The sequence below is a fragment of the Gambusia affinis genome, linkage group LG20 (genome assembly GCF_019740435.1).
Source record: "Gambusia affinis linkage group LG20, SWU_Gaff_1.0, whole genome shotgun sequence".
NCBI classification, from domain to species: domain Eukaryota; kingdom Metazoa; phylum Chordata; class Actinopteri; order Cyprinodontiformes; family Poeciliidae; genus Gambusia; species Gambusia affinis.
The window spans coordinates 5,997,879-6,022,798 of NC_057887.1; the positions used below are offsets into that span (position 1 = coordinate 5,997,879).

General features: G+C 41.2%; 1 protein-coding gene across 1 annotated transcript; it reads left to right on the forward strand.

Annotated features, from left to right (window-relative positions):
• Positions 1 to 20,335: 20,335 nt before the first annotated feature.
• LOC122823507 (protein Tob1-like) lies at positions 20,336 to 24,623 on the forward strand. Its single transcript, XM_044103175.1, has 2 exons — positions 20,336 to 20,576; positions 22,440 to 24,623. Exon 2 carries the CDS (start codon positions 22,564 to 22,566, stop codon positions 23,578 to 23,580), a length of 1,017 nt encoding a protein of 338 aa, XP_043959110.1. The 5' UTR covers positions 20,336 to 20,576; positions 22,440 to 22,563; the 3' UTR covers positions 23,581 to 24,623.
• The last annotated feature ends 297 nt before the right edge of the window (positions 24,624 to 24,920 follow it).

The following is a 24,920-nucleotide window of genomic DNA, read 5'->3' on the forward strand; positions in this document are numbered from 1 at the left end:
CCTCATCCTAGCGCAGAAACTTTTTATCAAAAAATTTGAGTTTTTTCCAAACTGGCATGTTTCCAATTTGCACAATTGTATGCTCAATGGAAGTGCAGCCAGTGAAATATGCAAAATATGTGCAAACAGCAAAAGGAGCTGATGAACATGGGTCGAACTTTTGACTCGAGAATGATTCAGAATTACCAGGATTTGCACGTTTTTTGTGGTCTGTCTCATTTAATTCCAATAAAATATGTTGAAGTTTGTATTGGGAGAAAATGAGGAAAAGTTCAAGGGACATCAGAACTTTTGCAAAGCGCCGGGTTTGGGCTCATTCAATGGTTTTGGCCCTTATAGGCTGTGATTAAGACAGAAGTGAACAACATGAAATACAGCAGGGAATCGTCCAGCGCCCGCCTTGAAGCTACTATGGCTGTTTGCAAATTAATGCGGGAACATTTATAGACACGTTACGCTCGTTAAAAATGGTTTGGTAGGTGTGAATGATGGGGGAACCAAAAATAGACTGTTAAACATGGTCTTGCTCATCAAAATGCCATTGTTGAAGAAAGGGGCTGTAATTGCCACTCCCAAGGTTTTCCTCATATGTACAGATAATAACAGGCTAGAAGCTCCTGTCTGATTAGATTCCTTTATGGCATTCATTCATCCAAAGAGTTTAAAATAAAGTGATGCATTACTAATAGCGAGATGATATCCCCTTTTTGTCAAGACTGCGTTTTCTCTGGTTAAATGTGCCAGGAGAAAGACTTTGACGGTTGACTTTAACTTTGAGGTGTATTCACACCAGATAGACTCGCTTCAAGATTGCCGTCTCAAACGAAGTGAACACTTTGAAAAACCTGTTTACCCCCTCGCCTGTGGTGGCGCTGTACCAAGAACTACTGAAGAAAACAACACAAAAACCTTTATAGAAGACATGAACTCAACTTCTTTCTTCACAAAATGTAAGCAAAAGTGAACTGTCGTCAGATATTGGCGGTTGTAGGATTTCTCTTTTGTCTATGGCACAAAACCACAAGCTATTTCTCATGCTAGCGCTAGAGTCTCGCATTTGTTTTGGTTGTATTTACCCAGAATGCCATGTGCTGTAGTTTTCATCCAGCCTTCGGAGTGGTCTCCTGCCTGCGCGAAGCGAGACGTAGGTTTTTAGGCGGGCCAGAGTTCACTTCTTTTTAGTTTGCATCAGAGTTCGATTGCATGTTCACTCCTCCCCAAACAAACCCGACTTTCTACGCAAACAAACTAGAGTTTGTTTAAAGCGAACTAAACATGTCTGGTGTGAATGCACCTTAACAGGTTTTTCCTTCAACAATGTTTTTTTTTTTTCCCAATTCCAAAAAGACCAGGTCTAGAGCTAGTGATCATGGATCATTGTAGGCCAAATATTCAAACATGGGACGAGAGTCGGAGCAAAATGCCACCACTGTGCTTCACAGGCATCTGGAAATCATATTCTTCTTTTAAACGAAAGCCAAAACTTGAGTCAATATCATCTCTGGTATGCACGTCACGTTTCGGCGTCCGAGATGAACGAGATCTCTGAGGTGTCCAGCTAATCAATGAGCATATGGCTCCTCAGCATCCCTTCAGATACATTAAGATTCCCCGCCTCATCTTCGATTAGTATTCAACGCGTCGTCAAAACGGACTGCTGCACCTCACCACCTCTCAATGCGTGTGTCATTGCTCAGAGCGGCCACTGGCAGAGGAGCGTCCCTTTGCCTCTGATTAAACCCCCCACACAAGCAAAGTCTTCATCCTGCCAAGAACTTGTGCAGACTTTGGTGTATGTGTGTGTGTCGTTATTCGGGATGGGGGTGGGGGGGTGAAATAGAAAGTCTGTGAGTGAGGCAGAGCGGTAGGAAAGGGGAGGCGCTGCAGCTCTGTATACAAAGATGCACGTGCACGCTGGTCCACGTTATCATCAAGAAAGGCAGAGGGAGGGGAGGAACACAACAGAGACCTGGTAATCTATCAGCATAAGGGAGTGAAAGGGCAGGTGACCCGTGACGCCGCAAAGCTAACCGCGGCTAACCGGCGTTCCTCTGTTTGTTGATCAAGAGGGATTAGCTTGCTCTGTCGCAATCACTTCATTCCAACGGGGCTTGAGCTCCACAGAAGGCTAATTCCGGTCGAGTGTGTGGGAACAGAACCAGCCTGTGATGGTTCCCTAAACTGAACGAAAGCCGGAAAAGAGTGGGATGCTGTACAAGGAAAAAAAATCTCCGTCTGACCTTGAATGCCCCTCACAAAAACACATGCACTCCCGCGCATACACACACACACACGCACACACACGGTACCATTAAGAGCTGCTCCTGTATTGTGCTGGGGCTGCAGTGAGGGCTATTAAACTCCCAGCTTCTGTCTTTCAATAATGCATGATTAATTAGGCAACTCTGAAATAGAGTGAAACTGAGCAGTATGGAAACTAGAGAGGAGCTCAGTGGGTTACTCACTGTTTCTCTTTCCTCTCTCTCTCTCTCTGTATCAAAACCACACACACACACACACACGCATGCATACACTCTGCTGCTGTCTGTCCTACAATAGTATACGTAAATGTTCAAACAGTGGGGATTATTTTATTGCTCTATAAGAAAGGATTACTGTGAAGCCAGGGGAACTTAATCTGAATGTAATAAACGACCCATTTCTATTTAATATCAAAGATTCATTAGCCAAAAATGATCTGGAATGCAGCCAAGGTCACAGCGCCAAAGCTCGAAGGTGAACACGCTGGAAGATTTGGAAGCTAAGGGACTTGGGTGCCTCAGAGGATCATGGAAACCATAACAGACCATCACCGACCTCTTGCCAGCACCACTTTCAGCCACCTTTTGCATTCAGAGCTGCAGTAATGCTTCAGATCTCTTAGCTGCACAACCAGTCTCCTGTTAGACTACTTCCCAAAGTTTCTGTTTACTAGGCAAATAGTGAGATTTACAACAGTAAACTTTATAGGCATCTCTACTTGTTTGCACGTCAATAAGTCATTGATATTTCACTGCCCAATGCTGCTTAAGAAAGACGTTGCAATGGCTTTATGTTCTATAAATGGAAGAAAATGAGCAGATACCGGCATGTGTAACGTATCCTGACTGGTGTGAGTCGGCACATTTTGCCAACTTTGGATATTGTAAGTTATGACTTCATCAACTAAGACACATATGTCAGAGTCAAGGCCCGCGGGCCACATCCGGCCCGCGAGAAGATTTTCTACGGCCCCTGGGATGATATTAGAACCGGCCCGCAGCAAGCCGGCACCCCGTCTGAGAAAATGCGAGATGCACCTTCCGTTCGATCCTCACAACGCCTCCCGGTCCGCTGCACTAGACCAAATGCGTCATTTAAAAAAATCTCAATGAACATTCGATCAGTCCGGCCCTCGGCTTGTAGCTAAATTTTTTATTTGGCCCTCCGTCCATTTGACTTTGACACCCCTGAACTAAGAGATCATTTTACATTTTGCATTACAGGGGCAGTGTTGTGTAAAATTAGCTTTACATCATGTTATATTTCCTCATCAAAAATATACCTGGAGACTTGCTTTGATTCTTTTATGAATGTTTTATGAATGAGAAATCCTTGGATCACCCGTGGCAACCATTCAGCTGTGCACAACGGCTGGGTGGACCTAGCCCCGCCTCCTCCTCGGAGCTGTAGTTTCCAAGCATCTGAGCTCCCACTTCACAGACTCTCATTCCCTTCGACTCTCCCACTCAGCTCCTTCAGACTAGCCAGCAGCAATTAGCTAACACCTGGTAGAAAACTTCATCTTCTAAGCTCATGCTAGGAGCTACTTCTCAGTGAAACTCTACTAAAAACGTTGTTAAACTGAAGGCGGAGTTTCAGAAAGAGCAGGAGATTCTTAAAGCGACAGAGGCCCAATTTCAATGAATAAGTTGCAAATTCAAATTTCTCTAAAGTCATGTTTGATATATGGAGCATCTTTATAACAACTGAAGATAACATAGTTTCTTGGTTATGCGATAAAATGGCACCATATGACCAGAAAAAACATAACACTGGCCCTTCATTCAGTCATTGTGTTGTAGGTTTGGTGTTTGGGATTGCTGTCCTGTTTAATGACCCTGTTGGTTCCTGGCGTCTTCTGTTAGATGATGTTACTTGGTTTTGTAAACTCTAATTACGGGGAAAATCAACCCCTATTCCTTGTAGCACATCCAAACAAACAACACTTATTTTGTCTTTTTCTGCCTGGACGATCAGGAACTCTGAGAATTACCTGCTAGCTGAGGTTTGACGAGCTCCTGGGATTTCTCTCTTTTTTTTTTTTTTTTTGTAATTTCTTGGAGTATTGTTCAGTTTGACCCGTGGTTTTGTCAAACTGAACTTTGGCTTTTGTTCAAGGCTCGATAAAACCACAAACTTCAATGTATTTTATTATGATTTCATTTGACCAGAAGCACAAGTTTTTGAAGTAGAGGTGGAAGATTTTTATAATGCAAAAATCTAACATATGGGGCATGTATGTAGCTAAATTGGGGCCATAAAGATTTTTTCAAAAGAAAAAAAATTTTAACTCGTAAATAAAAATAAAAAATTCAAACTGAAAAAACCCTTGAATCTGAAAAGTAGTTTTGAACATTTTTTTTTTCAGTTTCAAAACTTTTTTCCAGTTTGAAAATAATTTTTCAGTTTGAAAATAATTTTTATTTAGAACAAACTCGGTGACCCCAATTTAGCTCCTTAGACTGACATCCATTTGGTCCAGAGTCAAAACATTTGGGGAGAGGCCATCTGTGAACATCAGTTTTAAAGTTTTGCCACAGGTTCTCGTTTGGATTTAGGCTTGGACTTTGACTGGGCCATTCCAACACATGAATCGTCTGTAATCTAAACCATTCCACTGTAGCTCTGAGTGCAAATTTAAGTTTGTTTCCCTGCTAAATATAAACTTTTCCCCCGTCTTAATGAGAGCAAAGCACTGTCTTCCTTACATGCTTTATGACTGTCACACATAACTTCTTATGGACTCCAATTACTTTTTTTTGGCCACTTTTTGCACAAAATCCAAATAAAAAACATAGATATTTGTGTCTGTCATTTGAGAAAATATGAAAAAGTTCAATAAGTTTGAATCGTTTTGGAAGAGAGTGAAGGTTATAGCTGTTGTGTCAGACTTATTTTCATCCCAATTTGCTGTCAGGTCTTCCCTGGGCTGCCGACGGCTAACATAGATATAACCGTGAATAGGGAGCATTCAGCAGCGCTTCTGCCTCATTCCCACAGAGACTGGGGAACTGGAGTGGAGTTTCATCCACTGGTCTGGCCCCGGTGAAACCCAAACCTCACATATCCTCTGATTCCCACTTGAAATATATTATTGATTCCCCTTTTGCGACCCCTCCATATTTTATCAATGCTGTGAGGTGAAAGCGGATAACAGGAAAGCTCACGTCAGCACAGAGTAGAACAGTACCGCATTGAGGCGTCTCAGCTCCCCCTCTGCTTTAGAGGGCAGCGTCTCCGCTGAAATCTTTTACAGCTCCAGTGGCTGTACACAATTATGATCCTATGTTTGGCCATGTTCCTGTGCCAGGAATGAGTGTATGGCTGGGCAAACACAAGATGGGATTGTGAATTAGCATTTGATAACAGCTGCCGTGGAAAGTGGAGCTCTGCTTGCATATGCTGCCCACTGTCCTGATGAAAAGTCTGCGGGCTGAATGATAACACTGGCTGCAGCATAGAAACATAAGAACATCTCTACTGTTTGGGCTCCTCTGAGGGAGAAACAGCTCTCAGCTTGTGTTTGCCTTCAGGCAGCAACATGGAAAAACTGTATGTTTAAAGTTTTAACCACAAGGTCTACTTTATGAAATGAAATCAAATACAGCATATTAAATGACACATAATCTTTCCCATTATATCCAGGGTGTCTGCTTATTCTTAAAAAGACTAAAATTCATGTTTCTCAAATTAAGAAATGGAAATATCTTAAATTCTTTTGGAAATGAAGTTAGCCTTAAATATGTTAATTACAGGATTGATCTTGAATATGTAGTTTTTTTGTAGATGTAAAGACAGCCTTACTAACTAGCCTTACTAACTAGCTTCTAATACATGATTGACACCAAAATGTTGGCAGGAACATTACCTTAACTAGCTGCTAATACAAGTGTGCTGTCTAGCTAGAGAGCAGCATGCTAGAACAAACACCAAAAAACTAGCTAGCTAGCCACTTAAAGCTAGCTAGCAAGACACTAAAAAGCTATTTAGCTAGTCACCAAAGGTAGCTAACCTCTAGGTGCAAATTTATCGCCAGTTGGCTAGCCAACGTTCGCTTTGTCCACCGGCTCATTTTTGTTGCCAACCTGTACAAAGCTGGGTGCATTCTGTGCAACAAAATCTTTTAAGTTTGGCACAACGAAAGGTGAGGCTGCAGAGGGTCATTAGCAGCAAACAGACCCAAGAAGTTTCTTCTTTCTTTCTTTCTTTCATTTTTATTTATTTATTTATTTTTTGCTATTCTTGATTGCAATACAGAGCACCCACGCCGGTTTGGGCAGAACATGAAAACTGCATACAAAAAAATACAAAAAACAAAAAAAAAAACAACAACAAAGGCCAGGATTAGAACCCATCACTTTCTTTCCATGAGCCAAAAGCTAACTACTGCATCACTGTGTATAGCCTGCTATGCTAAACAACAATCATAATCCTATGATTTAATGGCCTCTTTTTGTAATGAAAGTCTCCCCTCTCCTCTCTCAGAGTAGCTCTTTCTCTGGAGTCACAGAGTTTGCTTTGATGACTCATTGCTGTTTGAGATGGCTGGAAGCTGCCTGAATAATATCTTTCCCTATTTCGCATTACAAAACAGCAGTTTGCCTCATCCAGGTGCGCAGACGCAGGTCTGGATTAATGATGAGCTGCAGATTGCTCGGCATGATCAGTCCTCTCCCGAGCCGCATCCATGTGCTTCCAGTAATTAGTTCTTCCTGAGAGAAAACAGGCAACTCGAGATGGAGACGTTTGTTTGGAGAAAAGAGTTTTGACTTCTAAGGGGGGGAAAAAAACATTTCCACTACAGAACACAATCAGTTAATTTGCAATATATTTACTTATTCACTTCAAAGGAAGTGAGTAATTTAGCAAACTTCATCTAAGAACACACACACACACACACACACACGCACACACACACACACACTAAAACCCACTATAGCGACAATAAAACAAAGTACAGATTCAATAGATTATTGAATCTATTGATTCTATTGATTCAATAGAATCTATTGAATCTATTGATCTACTGCAGTCCGACACTCATCATCATGCTATTTATTCTGTGCCTCTCTGGTCGTGTTTATGTCTTCTCAGACAAGTGATGAATAATCTACAGATTCAATAATCTGTAGATTATTGAATCCACAGATTAATCAACAGATTCAATAGAGTATTGAATCTGTACTAGACTAGAGAGCAAAACCTAAAGGAACAAATGCCAAATGCTGGATATAAAAGACTCTCAAAAGCAACAGTAGCTCTATTCAGCTGGCAACGTCACTTAGAGATTTAAAATTTTTACTGTATTTTTTGTAATTAGAATTTATAATAAGTGATGAGGACTGAAATGTTTGCTGCACACTCGTCATGTTGAGACTGACGTGATGACCTATTTGCTATTGAGGATTTTGAAATATCTGAGTGCTGCAAAATTACTTCTCCATGTAGATGCTAGGTCTGCTAGTTTTTCTCCAAATCTTTATGAATCCACTTAAAACCAAGGGTCAGAGTTCTGATTGGAGTCAGATAATTGCAAACCAACAATAAACAAGCAGTTGTCCCTGAAGTGGGAAAAAAAGGAAAGGGAAAGGCCAGTGAAGTTAAACAAGTAAGACAAAAAAAACTAGTTCAGTGATTGTGTTTCCCAGGGTTCGAGCACAGAGGCCATCCAGGCTTTCAAATATGAGAATAGTTGTTTGTCTTTGATCCAATGATGTTTGCTTATGGTTACAGACTCACTGCAGAGCGAACCTCCTCCAAACTAATCAAAATGTGAAAAAAAAGTCATCGATCCAAACCGGAGAGAATGCGTACAGACAGGAATATTCCAATCCATTGACTTGTTGACCTCGCAGACACACAGAACTATGTTCGGGATCAGTCACGTGAATTATACACACACACACACACACACACACACACACACACGCACACGCACACACACACACACACACACTTTGCTGTGAGCCAGCGAGGGTGAAATGCTTTGACGCACTGTGCTCTGAAAGCAGGTTTGCCCAAGCTGTTTGCACTGGCCGTGCTCCAACCTACGGCTACTCACACTGAGGCCGAGGGCAGGCCAGAGGAAAAATATGCAACATTTGACAGGAAACAAAGGACAGATAAGGTGGATAAGCATACATGTAGAATAAAGATTACATACCTAAGTAGAAAACATTTTCACGGAGCGAAGAGATGGAAACGACAAAGATCATGGGGAGGGGGAGGAAGCAGAAAGAGGTTTTGATTTGTCTTTCACCATGAACTTTTTTGATGAATAGTTTTTTGCACATGGATGAAATCACCCACCACTTCTCTGTTACATTCTTCCTAATCCCTCAGTTCTCCACCAGGCCTGATCCCTGCTCAGGGCCACCTCCTCCCACACTGTGGGTCATAACAGACTGTAAACTAACAGACTGTAAAGTAACCCCTGACAGGATTCAGCTCAGAGAGAGACGGGTAGACTTACTGAGGCTTCCCTGTTTCACTATGTCACAACTCCGTTAGCTTTGAGGAAATATTCCTGTGTTTTTAGATTGGACTGTTGGTAGATCCACCAAGGTTCTGATGTCATCACTGCCTCTGCTTCAAAGCCACACCATATTAGCAAGACCATAAGGATGGATTCACACTGGCCCTGTTTAATCCACTTTAATCAAACTCCTGTTTGTTTGCCTAAAAAGTCCAGTTTGTTTGCAGAGGTGTGAACATGCAATTGAACTCTGACCAACCAAAAATGCAAACTCTGGTCCTCCAGTTCAAACGCATGTGTGAACCAAGCAGACCGGAGATCGCTCCACAAGCAGGAAGCGGATATAGCGCAGGGGATTCTGGGTAGATACGGAATACAGAATGTGTGAGTTAAGCGCCAGCTGAAGAACCATTTGTGATCTTTTATCATCAACAAAAGTGAACTCCTGCAACCGCTAAGCTCTGATGCCTCTTCATTTTTGTTCCAAGAAGAAGGATGTTGCATTCATGTCTTCCTCAGAAGTTTTCTTGGTAGTTCTTGGTGCAGCCCCACAACAAGTGAGAGGGGTGGACAGTTATTTTTTTCTTCAATTAGTTTGGTTCGTTTGACACGGTGAAGAAAGCAAACCACACCAGCTGAAAATGAAGTAAACTTTGCAATTATGGTCCCCAATCGAACCGACTCTACCAAACCACCAGGTGTGAAAATACCCTGAAATGCAACATGATCAATCTTGAGATTGTGCTTTTCAACTCAAATGCCTTGGCTGGAGGAGTTCAAGAATCTTGTTTGCGACTAACAGGAACCTTGAGTAAAGGGTGGACAAACTGGACTTTCTCTGCTCTAGCCACGCTGTTGTGAGGGAAAATCTGTCCAACTATACATGGTTGAACTCATTGTACCGGGTCAATGGATGAAAAACAGCCTTTTGGCTAATTCTGGCATATGTACAGGACTGTTAATTAATGTATGTTGTCCCTACCCAGTAAATTAATACAACAATACAGTGTTCACAGAAACAAGGTGCTGGTGTCCAATCCCTTCTGGGTGGAGTTTTTATGTTCTTCCTTTGCACATGTGGGTTCTCTCTGGCTTCCTTCCAGCACCATGGTCAACCTCTATATGACCATCCTCTATATAAGATCGTCTTGAAATAACAGACTATCTTCAGTCAGATGCTCTCTTCAGAGTCACTGTAATACAAACCTCTAGCCGACAGCCATCACCATCCTCAACAACTCTTTGAAGAATCTGAATTAATGAGCTACGACAACATTTATTTTCCCTGTGGGGTTAATAAAGTATTTTTGAATCTGAATTGAATTGACTTTGAATAAACATGCAGGCCAGCCACTCAGCCCCTGCTAAAACCCTGAGTCAGCCATATTGTGTCAAATGAACCTAGAGCTGGATTGGTCTGTGTGACCCAGGAGTTGGTTATGAACATAACCCAATCTGGATTGGTTCTAATTGTGTATTTGGGGATGTTTTGGAACATCGCCTTGAGGTCTAAATAACATTTTAAAAAAAGAACAGCATGTACATTATTATTACTAACAACCAAACCAGAGCATCAATTTAGAGATACATTGCCCAATGCGCTGTCAGAATAGAATCAGTCCTATTATTAGAGAGGTACAACAGGGCTGGGACAGTATGTCCTAACTAAGAGTAACATTATTTTTTCCCTTCTCATCTGGACAATGTCAGGCAGAGCCTCAAAGGAAATCCTTTATCATCCGGTGATGCTGCAGGTAGGCGCTGCTGTATCCATCCCTCATTTACGGCGACCAAATAAAAACTAACTGACCGCGTTGACAGTTCACCTTAACGCTTTCTGATTACTGGGCTAAATTGCACTGAGTAGTAATTCCCAGCCAAAGAGCAAAGTCACAATTACTTTCCTTCCTCTCTCTCTCTCTCGCTCTCTGTCTCCCCCAGAGATTGGAGCATGGAGCTGCTGATGCAGTCGCGCGGGGTACAACGCTCCCTGAAACACTTGTTTTTCCGGCTCCAAGGATCTTTTTTGTATTCTCAGGCTCTTTGTTTTCCTTCTCCCCAACTCCCCCCCCCCATCACCTATCAGCCTATCACCTTTCTGCATTTCTATCAAAGGACATCTATCAGCGAAATATTGCTCCAGCTTCTCTGGTTACTCCAACTGCACTGTGTCAGCTCTCTGAAGCAGAAAAGACTCCGACTTCCGGCCGCGAGCGTTTCGGCCCTCAGACAACAGACCGGAGCGACGTCTCATATTTATATCTCATTAAAAACACCGACCGCTTTACTTGACCGGTCCAATAAATATTCATTCTATACAAGCAGAGAGTGCCTCCTGAATTCCTTTAGGTCATTAGCAAGAGATTTAAGGAAACGACTAAAGGAGCACCTCTCTATTTTGGCTTTGTGTCACACGTAAATTACACTTCCTGCTCTACTTTTAAAAGGAGCAACAGCTTAAAAAAAGAAAAAGAAAAAGCCTCGTTGCCATTTAAGAAATGAGCTCTGACATTTGTCAGAAAAATAGCACTTGAGTGCTACTCAAACTGTGTGAAGAACATGGGCTAATGTGAAAGAATCGTTGCCATGACTACGCTGACATCATTCCGGGCTTCTCAATAGCGGCTACTCTTTTATACAAAACTCCAGCTTCATGCATACACTAAAGTAGGGAGGAGCCGGGGCGGCGAGGGGGGGACAACAAAATGTTTTGAGTTTGCCTGCAAGTGTCCACATGCAAATGTTTCCACTAATATCTTTTCACGATGATGCGTGATGTTCACATAATCTGACATCATCTGCTGCAGCGGCTGCCAAGAGAGGAAAAAAATAAATAAAAAAAACAGAATTCGCCCCCACAAAGGAGAGGAGAGGACAAGAAATCTGTTTTAAGGATTGTACAGCGGGTGCGGGGGAAGAAGGTTGCCGTCCAACTGGAAGATGAGAAGAGTGGGCGTGGGGAGAGTGGGGGGTAAAATACTTATCCCAGTGACGGGGACAGCCTGCCAACTGTAGCACAACCCATTCAGTATTCATAGAGATGTGACACATTCCTACAGCGGTGGATGGCTCTCGCTCTAAAATCCTGTGCTATCCACAAGCACTGCCTGTTCATTTAAGAGCGTAATTGAATAAAATTTTTTTTTTTTTAAAACAGTCAATCTGGCTGTGAGGGCGCAGCTTCAGCTTCGCCATGTGAACCGAGGACAGGAAAAAAAAACCCAAAAAAAAAGCTGCTGAGTGATCTTGTCTCCGTGCCACGGCGGTGCTATTAGGCTTAACGCGACCCGGCTCTGTTCTGCTGTCTGATTCATGACACAGCAGCCGGCGTACTAAACATAATCCTCTGACATGAAACCAAATAGCTGGGCAGAGTGGTATTTTTAAATAGGAGGAGCACAGCTGATCTCCTATTGTGTAACCTTCCTGCTTCTCCAGATGGTTTGGTGCAAAACCTTTCCAGGGGGTCAGAGCGCCAGGCTCAGACACGAAGCCGCTGGGAGAAACATCGTGGCATGACTTTGTGCTGTGTTTCATATGAAAACACCACTCAGTCCCCCTTCTGGAAGTGTAAACTCACATGCAGGGGTCACAGTGAAATTCTGGTGCAAAAATATTCAAAGCCATTAGACCTTTAGACCAAACGATAACCACAAACCTCCTTGTAGTTTTAGGCTGTTAACGGGAAAGTTTAATGTGTTTTCCATCAAATGATGCTTTTTTATAGCACAATCAAGAAACTATGTTACCTTCAGTTAAAAAAAAAAGATGTATACATGAAATATGACTCAAAAGAAATGTTACTCTGTAAATTAGTGTCTTGAAATTGGGCCTTTGTCTCTTTAAGAAAGTTTCTAATCCTCCACCTTCAGGAAGTCATCACAAGATGGCTGCTCTATTAACCCTGTAGCTATGATTTTACCAGTGTTGCACTGAGAAGTAGCTCCTATAATGAGCTCAGGAGATGCTCAGTTCCACCAGGCGTTTGCTAATTGCTGCTGGCTAGTCTGAAGGAGCTGAGTGAGGGAAGCTCCGAAGCTTGGAAGCTGTAGCTCTGAGGAGGAGCTGTGTCTTGAAGGCGGGGCTGGGTTCACCCAGACGTTTTGCTGAGCTCAGTGGTTGCCACGGGAGATTAGAGGATTCCTCAGAGATGCTTGGAAGAATCAAGGCAACACTCCAGGTATGTTTTGCTCAAAAAAGTCATTTTAACACAATGCTGTCCCTGTAATGTTAATTCAATAATTGGAGGTGTACCCACCAGAAGAAAAACTAAAAACTTTTAGAATGCTTTTTCAAGGCATTTCTGTTAACTCAGGTTTTACCACTGCTTGTGTTAGTGCCCTTCCTGACACTGATGAAAAAACAACAACTTCATTTTGCCTCCCCTTCTGCCTGCTGCAGCATTTTTAACCAACTCGAAAGGAAGCAGAAGCATCAGAGACAATCGGGTAGAATGTACCACAGCTCATTTTCCAAACCTTAGTACAACCTCCTTGTATAAACATTGGAGCTGTCAATAAATCATTATGAGCAGGCCTTCTTTTATAAAATTTTTCTGCAGTCTATCTTCTCTTTAAATTTGAAGTAAGAAGATCGCCCAGACAGCTGCCTAATAATGTTGCCATCACTACAAAGCAATTGTAAACGCTGTTTCATGCCTGCCTTTAAATAACTGGGCTGTGAATTTTCAATTCTACCCACAATCCCGTTTGTTTCTGTGGTACTGAAATACAGTTTCTGCACAGACAAGCTGTTGCTCTAACTAGCCAGGGGGGAACCTTGTGTTTGCAGAGAGGATCAACACTGCAGCTAAGTTTGCTTTTAAATTTATTTTTTCTAATTTAGCAATTTGAATTTTTTTTTATTTTCTTAGTAAAATCCATTCAATATAGTTTACTATATAAGTTTATTTACACCTATGCTTACTCTATGAAGCTCTAGAAGCTACAAAGCCAAGTAGCTACATAATTATCTAGCTTAGTAGCTACTAAGCTAGGTAGCAGTATTCTACTTTAGAAGCTACTGGTCATTGTCAAGCAATATTGACCTCCTAAAGTGAAGTTTTATGATTATTTACAGATACTTACAGATGACATGCAGCTATATAATTCACTGAAATTAACTTCAGCTAAGTTTGCCTTCAAATCTATATTTTGTAACGGTCTGTTTCTGTTGTTGTACTTCATACTTTAGAAATAAGCTTCACTTTTTATTTAACATTTTGAAATATGATGAATAATTAGAATTCTGGTAAAATTCATTCCAAAATGAGCTAGTATAGAAGTTTATTTGCACCTTTCCTTAAACTGTGTAGCTCAAAATGCTACATTGCTATGTAGCTACATAGCTAAGTAACATAGTAGCTAATATGCTACTTTAGAAGCTATTTTGAAGCTATATTGACCTTTTACAGTGAAGATTTATGATTAGATAATATGCAGATATGTTATCCACTTAAATTAACTGGAGCTAAGATTGCTTTTTCTCTGTTTCTCTTGTACTTCATATTTTAAAATAAGCTTTATTTTTCACATAATGAAAGATTCATAATTTTGGTGAATTCCATTCAATATAGTTTACTATAGAAGTTTATTTACACCTTTACTTGCACTATATAGAAGGGGCTACATAGTGCAGCTAATAGTAACTAATGCTATGTGACTTTAGAAGCTACTGTCAACCTATACAACTTCTACAGTGATGTTTTATGATTATGATTCTCACAATATTATGACTATCTTTTTTTTTAAATTTTATTAGCATGGCCCTAATCGCTCATAGAAAAGTTTGAGAACTACTGCTTTTAATTACTGCCATCTGATCATATCTACGCCACATTTTACAGTTATTTTAATGTAAAAAATTTATTCTCCGGTATTAGCAGCAGGTCATAAAACGCAACCATGAGCTAAGATCCCACGATAGCACTGGGGACGACACGGGAGGAACCGATAACCCTCCCGAGACACCATCCACGCTCCAAGCGAAGTAATGCACCGTTAACAAGAAGAGAATATTGATTGCGCTGCAATAAAATGAACATACCGTGTTATGGTTGTTGTTACCGACTGCAGCATACATCCAGATTTATGGTGCTGCTCTTGGCCAGAGGTCAGGAACCACTGATATATGAAAAATGAAGATTAAGAGGGTCTGTCTGCAGAAGTGTGCGGGGTTTAATAAAGAACTGTTGGGCAGGTGAGAGCGAGTATTTGTCTCGGTAGCCTATTCATTTCTGGCCTGGTGTTTAAATTACACTTGTTCATCTTCCGCAGAAAGACACAACCCGCTTAAAGAAGGGAGCTGCCATAACTCGAAATTGAAAAGGGATAATAAAAACCTTGCTGCTATTTCTTCTTCTTTTTCTTCTTCTTCTTCCTCCAGGTGAAAATTTCAGAACTCGAGATTACGAAGCAGCTCCAGCGGGGAGCAAAGTCATCTTTCTGAGCGCCATTAGGACTTTGAAGTCCAGCCGAAAGAAAAGGGATCTAATAACTCCATCTGAGGTACTTCGCTGTTAGTCGGTAATCAAAAGGAAATGAACGCAGCACCGAGCAGTGCTCCTGTGGCAGTTCTGTTCATTCAGCATGTCCTAAAGAAACTGATGCAAAAACACTAAGTCCAAGAGCTGGAACCTTGTGGTGTTATATTAAAGTTAAACAACCTCACCACGTCAGGGAAATTTAAAGCTAGTAGCTGAACTACTAGGATCATTTGTCACTTGAAGACCGAGTAATGGTCAGTATTTCTATTTATTTTGCAGTTTGGCTGTTTTTTATGCAAGACAAAATTACCTTAATAAAAGCAGGATTCCACACACACGCCTCTTGTGACATCAGATTCCTTTTCCGTTTTTTTTTTTTTTTTTTTTTTTTTCCTTTTTTGTGGGGCTTATTCAAGTTTTCAATCAAGTTTCCCCATAAAAGACACTTATTGTGTCGCAGTAAAAATATGAGAGCCTTAAATAGGAAAAGCTGTGTAGGTTTCGGGAAAATTTGGCGAACATAAAACACATGAAAGCCATTTTATGAATACTGGAATTGCTAATCATCAGTAGATTCTCAGTGATGATTTTTGAGCCAAAAGAAAAAAATGGTCTGCTTGTTTTATTCCATTACCATGACTTTCAAGTGCAAGCGACGTTGCCCAGAGAACTGCTGCGTCACCCCACTAATTCAGGCAAATATAATTGCCAGGCAGAAAGACTTATGATGGGCCCATTCCTACCAGTCAGCTCCACCACGCAAGCACCTGCAGGGCAGCTTCAAGCAGCACCCGCCTCATTCCAGTCAACACCAGAGGGAAGACATAAAGGGGGAAAAAAAAAAAAAGAAAAAAAAATCCCATTGCTTGGCATTCAGAAAGGGAGAAGTTGTTTGTAGAAGCTGAAGTGGTGTGAGTTCAGACTGCATGCAGCGCCGCCCTACTGGCACGTCAGTCATTTAAAAGGAAGAGATTATGCTTTTTTTTAAAAAACAAAAAAAACAACTTATTATTATTAGTGTTTGGACCATTTTAAATCAAGTTAATCACACAGTCCACAATTGGTTGATTGCATTTTAATCAACTAAATAAGAACTTTCAATTTAAAAACACCTTTTGCTCCTGAATTGTTGAATAAATAGCCATACGAGCTCAACAACAAAAATACTTATTGTTTTTAGTCTGTTATTTACGTTATTCTGTCCCCACACACGAAGAGCTACGTGTAGCGACAGATAGCTGACCTGAGTGTCCTGAGTGTTGTAAGACTTGAACAATGACTCTAACATGGAAGTAAAGTTGGCATCGGTTTTCTTGGTCGTCTTCATCTTCGATAACAATGTTTCCACAACAGATTGTGTGTGAAACCGTAAATAAGCACATAAAAATGAACCTGTGTGCAGGTATCGCGTGTGTGTCAGACTTACTGATGTACCAGAAACAGGAGAATATAAAGGTTCCGCCTGGAACCTTTATGTGTAAAGCAATTTTAGATTCCGTTAAAATGTTTTAAGAGGTTAAAATATATTTAATTAATTGAAATGAACGCGTGACATACTGAAAACAGGTTTATATCATTCTGTTTATCGTTGCTTGGAAATGTTTGAAAAACAGGTTTGATGCTTCAGAAACCGCGCTGTGGAAGTCACTTGTTAGTCACGTTTCATCTCTCACCCCTGCTGAGACTCAATCTGGAGAGTGGAAGAAGTCTCCATTGTGCCCGTAGCTTCCCGATCCCTGCAGCCCTCTACAAGATCGGATTTTATTTGTAACCCTCTGCTTATGGTAACTGGGTTGCGGTTCTGAACGGTGGTTACGGCCTGAATGCACACATACAAGTTCATGTTTGTGGGATTGTCAAGACCTAAAAACATTGGGTAATTAGGAGGAAATGTAAAAGGAAAAAACTTGCTTTGAATTGAGGCACAATTAATCCACAATTAAGCAGTTAATTGTGGACTAACTGCTTAATTGTGTTAAGCAGTTAGTCTTCTTTTAGTGAGATTGCTCTTGGTGTCTTCTTTTAGTGTAAATCAAAACGTTTGAAGTTTTAAAACGAAAACATCGCAGCGGTTTATGCAAACGCTATGCTAAGAACTTTTCACACTCGGACGCAGGTGATTATTCACACGGGTCGTGGAAGTAAAGTGAGAATGTTGCCCGACCAATATTCTTCCGGATGGAAACGCTTACTGAGAACGGACCATGTCAGAATAATTATCAGAGGGGTTGGTGTCTGCACAGGACAGATTCCAAAGAAAGATCGACTTAGTCCGTGTTGCTTGTTTGGTTAAAAAGAAGAATTTAGTATTTTTATGGCGTCTTACTGTCAGTGTGTGCTTACCATTACTGGGAAACGCATGACATGTCAGGATGGCTTTCTGGTAAAGATAGATTAAGCTACTTGCTACTTATGTTTTTTTTTTGTTTGTTTTTTTCCAGAAATGTTGTTTATTCCAGAACACCCGCGATTGTATTTCAAAATATGTTCTTTGGCCAAAATACACATTTTCATTTTACTAGGCCTGCTACTAAAAGGAGACGCCTTTTGCCAAAGATAATAACTAATGCAGAAAGAACCGTGCTGTTCCGTGGGTCAGTACTTTTGGAATTTAATGTTAACTTAATGACAGTAAAAATGTTAAACGACAGATAAAACAATATTTTTAGTAAACTGCAGAGAATATGAGTCACTAGTTGTGAATTGTATATTGCAGAAGACTGTGTGTGTTTAACAGTCACAGATGGACTTTTAATATATATATGTATATATTTATATATATATATATATATATATATATATATATATATATATATATATATATATATATATATATATATATATATATATATATATATATATATATATATATATATATATATATATATAATGCACTGGACTTAATTATGTGTTTAACCTGGATTACATGGATTCTCTCATGTTGTCTTCCATGTGTTTTTGTTTGTTTGTTTGTTTAGTTGTTCATTGCTGCAGCTAAATGTGGACCCCAAATGAACAAAGCTACCCAAGCTGTGACTGTAAATGCTTTACATGTTCCATAATCTGTACATGTCGGAGCACATATCAGACAAGTCGTTACATTTGCATTATGCGGCTGTTTTTACAGCGTCTGATGATTATTTACATGTGTAATGGAGGTAGGAGGCGGTGTGCTTGCAATGATTGTACTGCGTGAAACACATACCGAGTATGAAACATGTACAGCACTTATGGTCACGGTAGAAGGAGACACACATCAGCTGTGAAAGACACACAGCAATAAATGCAGTCCTTTGTCTATTAAAACATGCAAACCTGTAAAATCTTGCTCTCTGTTCTCAGACAGGAAGACCACTGGTGACGCACGACCTCCGACTTCCATTTCCCTTGTAAATAATCATCAGTTTCTGTGTAAGCAAACAGGTTCAAGTGTTGTGGCATAAAGTTGCGTTTGCACCAATGGATTAGAGTTGCTTTAATATGCTGGAAGTCTGTTTTGGTCATAGAGCATCTAAGCTTTAGCCTCTATGAGTAACTAACTTGGTTTCTTACTAAATGAAGATTAAAAAAACTAAAAAAAACCTATGGCATTATTCATGTAAATCAATATTTTTGCTTGTTATATCAATTTACGTTTATACCAGGTACCACCTTCCACACAAAAGGCCAGATTTGCCATATAAAGCATAATTTGTTGCTTGACAAATGGCCACCCAAGGCAAACATGACAACAGTTTAAATGTTTAAATAAACTGCAACGGTGCTTATGAGATTTGAGTTGTTTTAAGACTGCAAAAGTTGCTTTGGTTGTAATATTTCAGATTTTCAGGCTGCTACTCTAACCAGAAATGCTTTACATGTTTTAATCTGTTTCACAAGGGAAGCTTAATGATGTCGGACAACCTCCAGCCTCTATTTTCTGTGTGAATAATTAAAGTATATCTTTCTTTATTTCGAGCATGCAAAATGTAATAAGTAGTAATCATCTGCTTCTGTATAAACAATTGCCCGATGCAAACATGACAGTGGTTCAACGGCTCATAAAGGAGGGCTTTCATTAACCACCGCTACGTCATGGAGGTTGCATGCTATGCCTTTAAATGACAAGTGCGATTTAAAAGAAAAACATCTTCACATCTTTCTGCTGTCAGGGTACATGCCTTTCTTCCCTCATCATCTTCCTCTTCTCTTGCTCTGCTGCCTCCCTCACAGCTGTATAATACATGTGCTGGGTTTGTTGTGCAAACAGAGCGAGGGAGCCCATGTTAGGTAAGAACAGGCTGTGGCGTCATACACCTTGGGCTTGACTGGGGAGAGCATACACTTCTGCACTGCACAACTGCTAAGAACCAATAGTCAGTATTCGGAGCACACAGGCGATAAACTGTCAGCATTTTCTGAGGTACACGGTGTTCAAAGTGTGCTGGAAATGCAGCTGTATCAGTATGGCTCCCATCCTCAGGGAAGGCTGTTAAGGAAGGTTCAGACACACATTTACAGCTGGTTCAAGGAACATCAAAATGTCATTGGAAACAGCTAGGGACACAAACGGTGACAGGTGTATCCTTCCGCCACAGAGGAGATCTGTTTAACCCTCAAGTGAACAGAGTGGAGGTAATGTTGAGTTTATTTGACTGTAGTATATTTTGTACAGCCCTCATAACCTCAGCATACTCTCCATAATAATCAGGAAAGATCTCTAATATGGTCGTTGTTGTCAACCACTGCTGAGGATAACATAAAAAAAAAGAAAAGCCTAATAAAACATAAAAACAGAATATTAACTCTTGACGTAACGTTTTTCAGTCTATCATGTTCATGTTTGATTAAAATGTGTGTGTTCCCACTTTGACCGAAAGCTTTTAAAATGTGAACTCTTCAAATCTCTTCAAATAAAGTAGTCCAAAAGGCTTGGAAGGCAAGCCACTACCGTAAATAGAAACCTACTCTTGACTGAACACTGGGTAATCCAATCAGACCTCTAGTTTAGAGGGGGGTGACAATGACGTAGCAGGGTTCGACCAATAGGAGTGGGGTATCTGGTAGGCGTCCTATCTCAGCCGCATCACCATCTCCTCGATGTCCGTGGCGGAGGACTACTATATAAAAACAAACCAGCCCAAGTTTTAAAGGGCAGAGTTGTAAAAACTCCCAGGCTGAAGGGGAGTTATCTTGTGGACGCCTGTATCCCGGATTCATCCTTTATCCCACAGATACGAAACCGCCTGGATCTACAGCTACTAGGTCGGCAACAATTTTCTATTTGATTTGTACAGCTACAGTAGTGCTGCGCGAAGTTTAACATCTCCAGGAACGGGACTGTTGAGCAAGAAAGGGCCTGCTGTGAATTTCTAGGTAAGTACATATTAATGTAACGTTAAATTAATACTCATTTATGGGTGGAAAAAGTCGCGCATTGTTTAGTCATTTCTCTTCTCGACAGCGACAGTAGTTGTCGAATATGTCTGTAACCAGCTTGATTATTAAAATCCTACGTAGCTTCCTATACGTCAAGCTGGCTGTCAGTTCAAATTAAACCAGTTTCTCTTTCTGCTGTTCGCATGACATGGACTTGAGCCCTTTGGTCTCTCTGTCTGGTTGTACTTAATTTGCCTTAGTGCGAAGAGCGCAGATAAGCAGCTGGTCGAGCTAAACATTAACAGTTCCGGAGGGTTAGCTGGTTAGCTTCCTACATTTGTGTTCACACCCTTCTTTAAGTTGGCATCAGAGCGCTATCTGCTCATCACTGACGGGGCGCATAGTGGCGATAAACCAGCTCGGTTAGTTATTTTCTCTATATATGGTTTATCTAAAAGTGTCTTTTTGTGAGGAAGCGTCTGTTTTAACGGTTACGGCTGTACCTTGAATAATGATTATGTAATTGCAATTCCTGTCGCGAGCTCCTACGTGCTCCTCTTCCCAACTGTAGCACAAGCCGCGCGAGAAAACACAGGAACATCGGGTCGGAGGCATTTTTCAAAACACATTTTCTCCTGCTGAGTACCACTCTGGACGGGCTGGGTTGGATGAACATGCCCTTGTGTCCAATGTGAGATAGCCGCAAATCCCACCCCCCCTAGTGTTGGCACCTGCCCCCCAGACGTCAGCCACACGAGAGTTTATCTGTCACACTGAACCGCTGGGGAACACGCACTGCTGACACTGTCTCTGAGTCAGTGGACTACGTTTATTTATAGCTCGCGATTATTGTAGAGCCCAGCTGCAGCAAAGCTGCATGCCAGGCTGCCCAGAGTAAATGGGCAATGCTAGGTTCAAGAATCTCAATGTAAGATCACCTTGAGGTGGAAATATCGCGATATTTCTAGTAGTAATAGCTGCTGCTCCTGCAAAAATAATCGAATATAGCAGTTGCAGTTATAGTGATATCTACTGTGACATTTGTTTTGATAAATGACATAAGAGTTTTTAGGTGTTTTGTAAAGGATGGTTGTTTTTGCTGCTGTGCTTTTTATAGAGGAACACAAGAAGAACAAGCTCAGATCTTGTTCACAATAACATAGATATTTAGCAAAAGCAAACATTTTCTGCTCAGTCTGCTCCTACTGCCCACATGCTGAAAGTTTTTGGTGACAAACTGAGATATTTAGTAACTCCATAGTGTGTTGTTTTGTACTGAATAACTAGATGATGATGTAAAAACCTCACTATGCCCTTTGGGACTTGGCCGCCTTAGTTTTCTGAAACACTGAAGCTGTTTTTTTTGTCAATTTTTGGTGTTCATCTTTGTTCAGATTTTAGTTTCCATCAATACTTAAAAGTTTGTTGAAGGAAAAGCAAATTCTGGTAGCATTGAGGGTGTTCTTCCTTTTGCATTTTTATGTAGTTTGCATCGACATCATCGCCCCCTGCTGGCCATGTTATATAATTTTGGATGTTGGCTGCTTAACATGTGTGCTGGTGGTAGTTTATCTGTATTTTCAGACAGATTTTGTGCTAAAAGGAGTGACTGGGTGTTGCTCCTTTAGCTTCCACGCCATGACTGGGCATGTTCCTCAGGCTGGAAATATTTCAACACAATTGAAAGTTGTCTTTCTTGTAATTACAGTAAGGATTTTCTGTTAGCCAGCCGATCAGCAATAAGCAGCAGAAAGTAGGGGGATTTGTTAAATGTAGCTGCGATATACCTGGCTTTTGAAATCAGTCTTTGCCCAGTGGCTGAACAAGCTAACAATTTCTTAATTTTTCTTTCTGTTTCAGGATCTTCAACCGAACTCTCAGAAGGATATTGAATTTTCAAGTTCCCAACTGATCCTGGCTGCTTTGGAGGCTCGCAACGCCACGATAAAGCAACTGTGACGGTTGAAGCAAAGTCGAAGCAGCTATGCAGCTTGAAATTCAAGTAGCACTCAACTTTATCATTTCCTACCTGTACAACAAACTCCCAAGGCGGCGTGTGAATATTTTTGGCGAAGAGCTCGAGAGGCAGCTGAAGAAGAAGTATGAAGGCCATTGGTACCCGGACAAGCCGTACAAAGGCTCGGGGTTCCGGTGCATCCACGTAGGCGAGAAGGTGGACCCCGTGGTGGAGCAGGCGGCCAAAGAGAGCGGGCTGGACATCGAGGACGTCCGGAACAACCTGCCCCAGGACCTCAGCGTCTGGATCGACCCGTTCGAGGTGTCCTACCAGATTGGGGAGAAGGGCCCCGTCAAGGTGCTGTACGTGGACGACAACAACGAGAACGGCTCTGAGCTGGACCGGGAGATCAAGAACAGCTTTAACCCCGAGGCGCAGGTGTTCATGCCCATCTGCGACCCCGTCGGGGCGTCCTCGGAATCCAGCTCGCCATCGCCTCCCTTCGGCCAGTCGGCTGCCGTCAGCCCGTCGTTCATGCCGCGCTCCACCCAGCCCTTAACCTTCACCACCGCCACCTTCGCCGCCACCAAGTTCGGCTCCACCAAGATGAAGAGCAGCGGCCGCGGCGGCGGCAACAACAACAGTAGCACCGCCACCGGCGGAGGCAGCGGCGGCAGCACCAAGGCGGCCCGCACCTCCCCCACCAACAACCTGGGTCTGAATGTCAACACTCTACTGAAGCAGAAAGCCATGTCCACCTCCATGCACTCGCTGTACGGGCTGGGCCAGCAGCAGAAGGCCTCCGCTCTGTCGCCCAATGCCAAGGAGTTTGTGTACCCCAGTCTGCAGGGCCAGTCCAGCCCCGGGGCCGCATTCCCCGCCGACGGTCCCCTGGGGCTCGGCCCCCTGCAGTACAACAATGCCTTTGACGTGTTCACGGCCTACGGAAACCTGAACGACAAGTCGCTCATGGACGGGCTTAGCTTCAGCCTGAGCAACATGCAGTATTCTAACCAGCAATTCCAGCCGGTCATGGCTAACTAAGCTAACATCATCAGATATGCTATTTATGAATGACAGTGGCTCAAAGAAAAGGGAAAAACAACTAAAATAAAAAAGAAAAACGCAAACCTATCAACCGGACTGAAGGATTTAGCTGAATAAGCATTGAAGCGCATGTGCCCAGGTGGGTGGGCGGTGTTTTTACCGAGCCCCCCCTTTGAGTTTCTACTGAAAGCTTGTTGTACAAACACATCCAAGCTTGAATTCAACATGCATCATTGTTTTTCTTTTTCCTTTTTGCCAACCAAGCACAAACTTTTTTTTGTCTTTTTTTTGTCTTTTTTTTTTTTTTTTTTTTTTTTTTTTACTTTGAGGAACTACTCCAAAAAAAAAAAAAAACAAAAAGAATAAAAAATAAAAGCTTCAAGTTTTGGCCTCTTACAGTATTTTACAGATGGTAAGACAAGGCCGATTTTTACGAATTGGCACTACTAAGTGGGGTTACTTGGTCTTTTTCTAATTGTATAATTTAATTTAGTACAGAGTTTGTAAGATATCAGAGTATATATTGTTTCTATGACATGGTGTTGCATTTATATCTTTTTACTACTCCAGTGATCTGTGATGGCTGCAGCAGCTTTTCCTTATTATTTTTTTCTTTTTTAAGGATAATTGTTAAAGAAATCCATCTTTGAAAAAAAAGGACAAAAAAAAAATCTAATATTCAGAAGATTGTGTACAAAGTTACCTTAGTGGTGAAATTGAAGTGTAGGAATATTTGCTTTTTTCTGAAAGATGAATTGTATTTTCTGTTAAGAGGTTTAAGATTTTTGCTATACTATGGACAAAAAAATGTACTCGTATGAATATTAATTTTGTACCTACATTGTGCAATACTTGATAAAGAAAAAATACGGTATAACAAAGTATTTTGAGTCAGTGTCTTACATGTCAAGAGGGACTGAAATAGTTTATATTGTTAAGTTTGTATTAAATGCTTAAAAATGATATGCTTGTCTTTATTTTTTTTAATTTCATATTTGCACCCTGGTCTTTTTAATAAAATAAACTACAGTTGAACATGATCCTGTTGAAGTGGCATTTTTTTATTTATTTTATTTTTATGTTGCTGCTGACATCCCTTATGATTTAACCTGTAATAGTTTTCCAATAGGTGATCAGGCAGATGAGGAACATGTCATAATTTGCACGTGCCAAACTTTGAATCTGTGGAACTGCAGGTTGAAATATCTGAATCGGCCAATAAAAATCCATTTATCAGCTGTTCTGCAAAAGCCAGAGCATTGCGTAACTTTACGTCTTCGTCTTCCTGCTGATTGTAAGAAAGATAAATGTTGGCAAGTGCAACATTTGCCAACAAA

Excerpts from the sequence above, each read along its gene's own strand:
- LOC122823507 (XM_044103175.1), top strand. The coding sequence starts at position 22,564 with ATGCAGCTTGAAATTCAAGTAGCACTCAACTTTATCATTTCCTACCTG.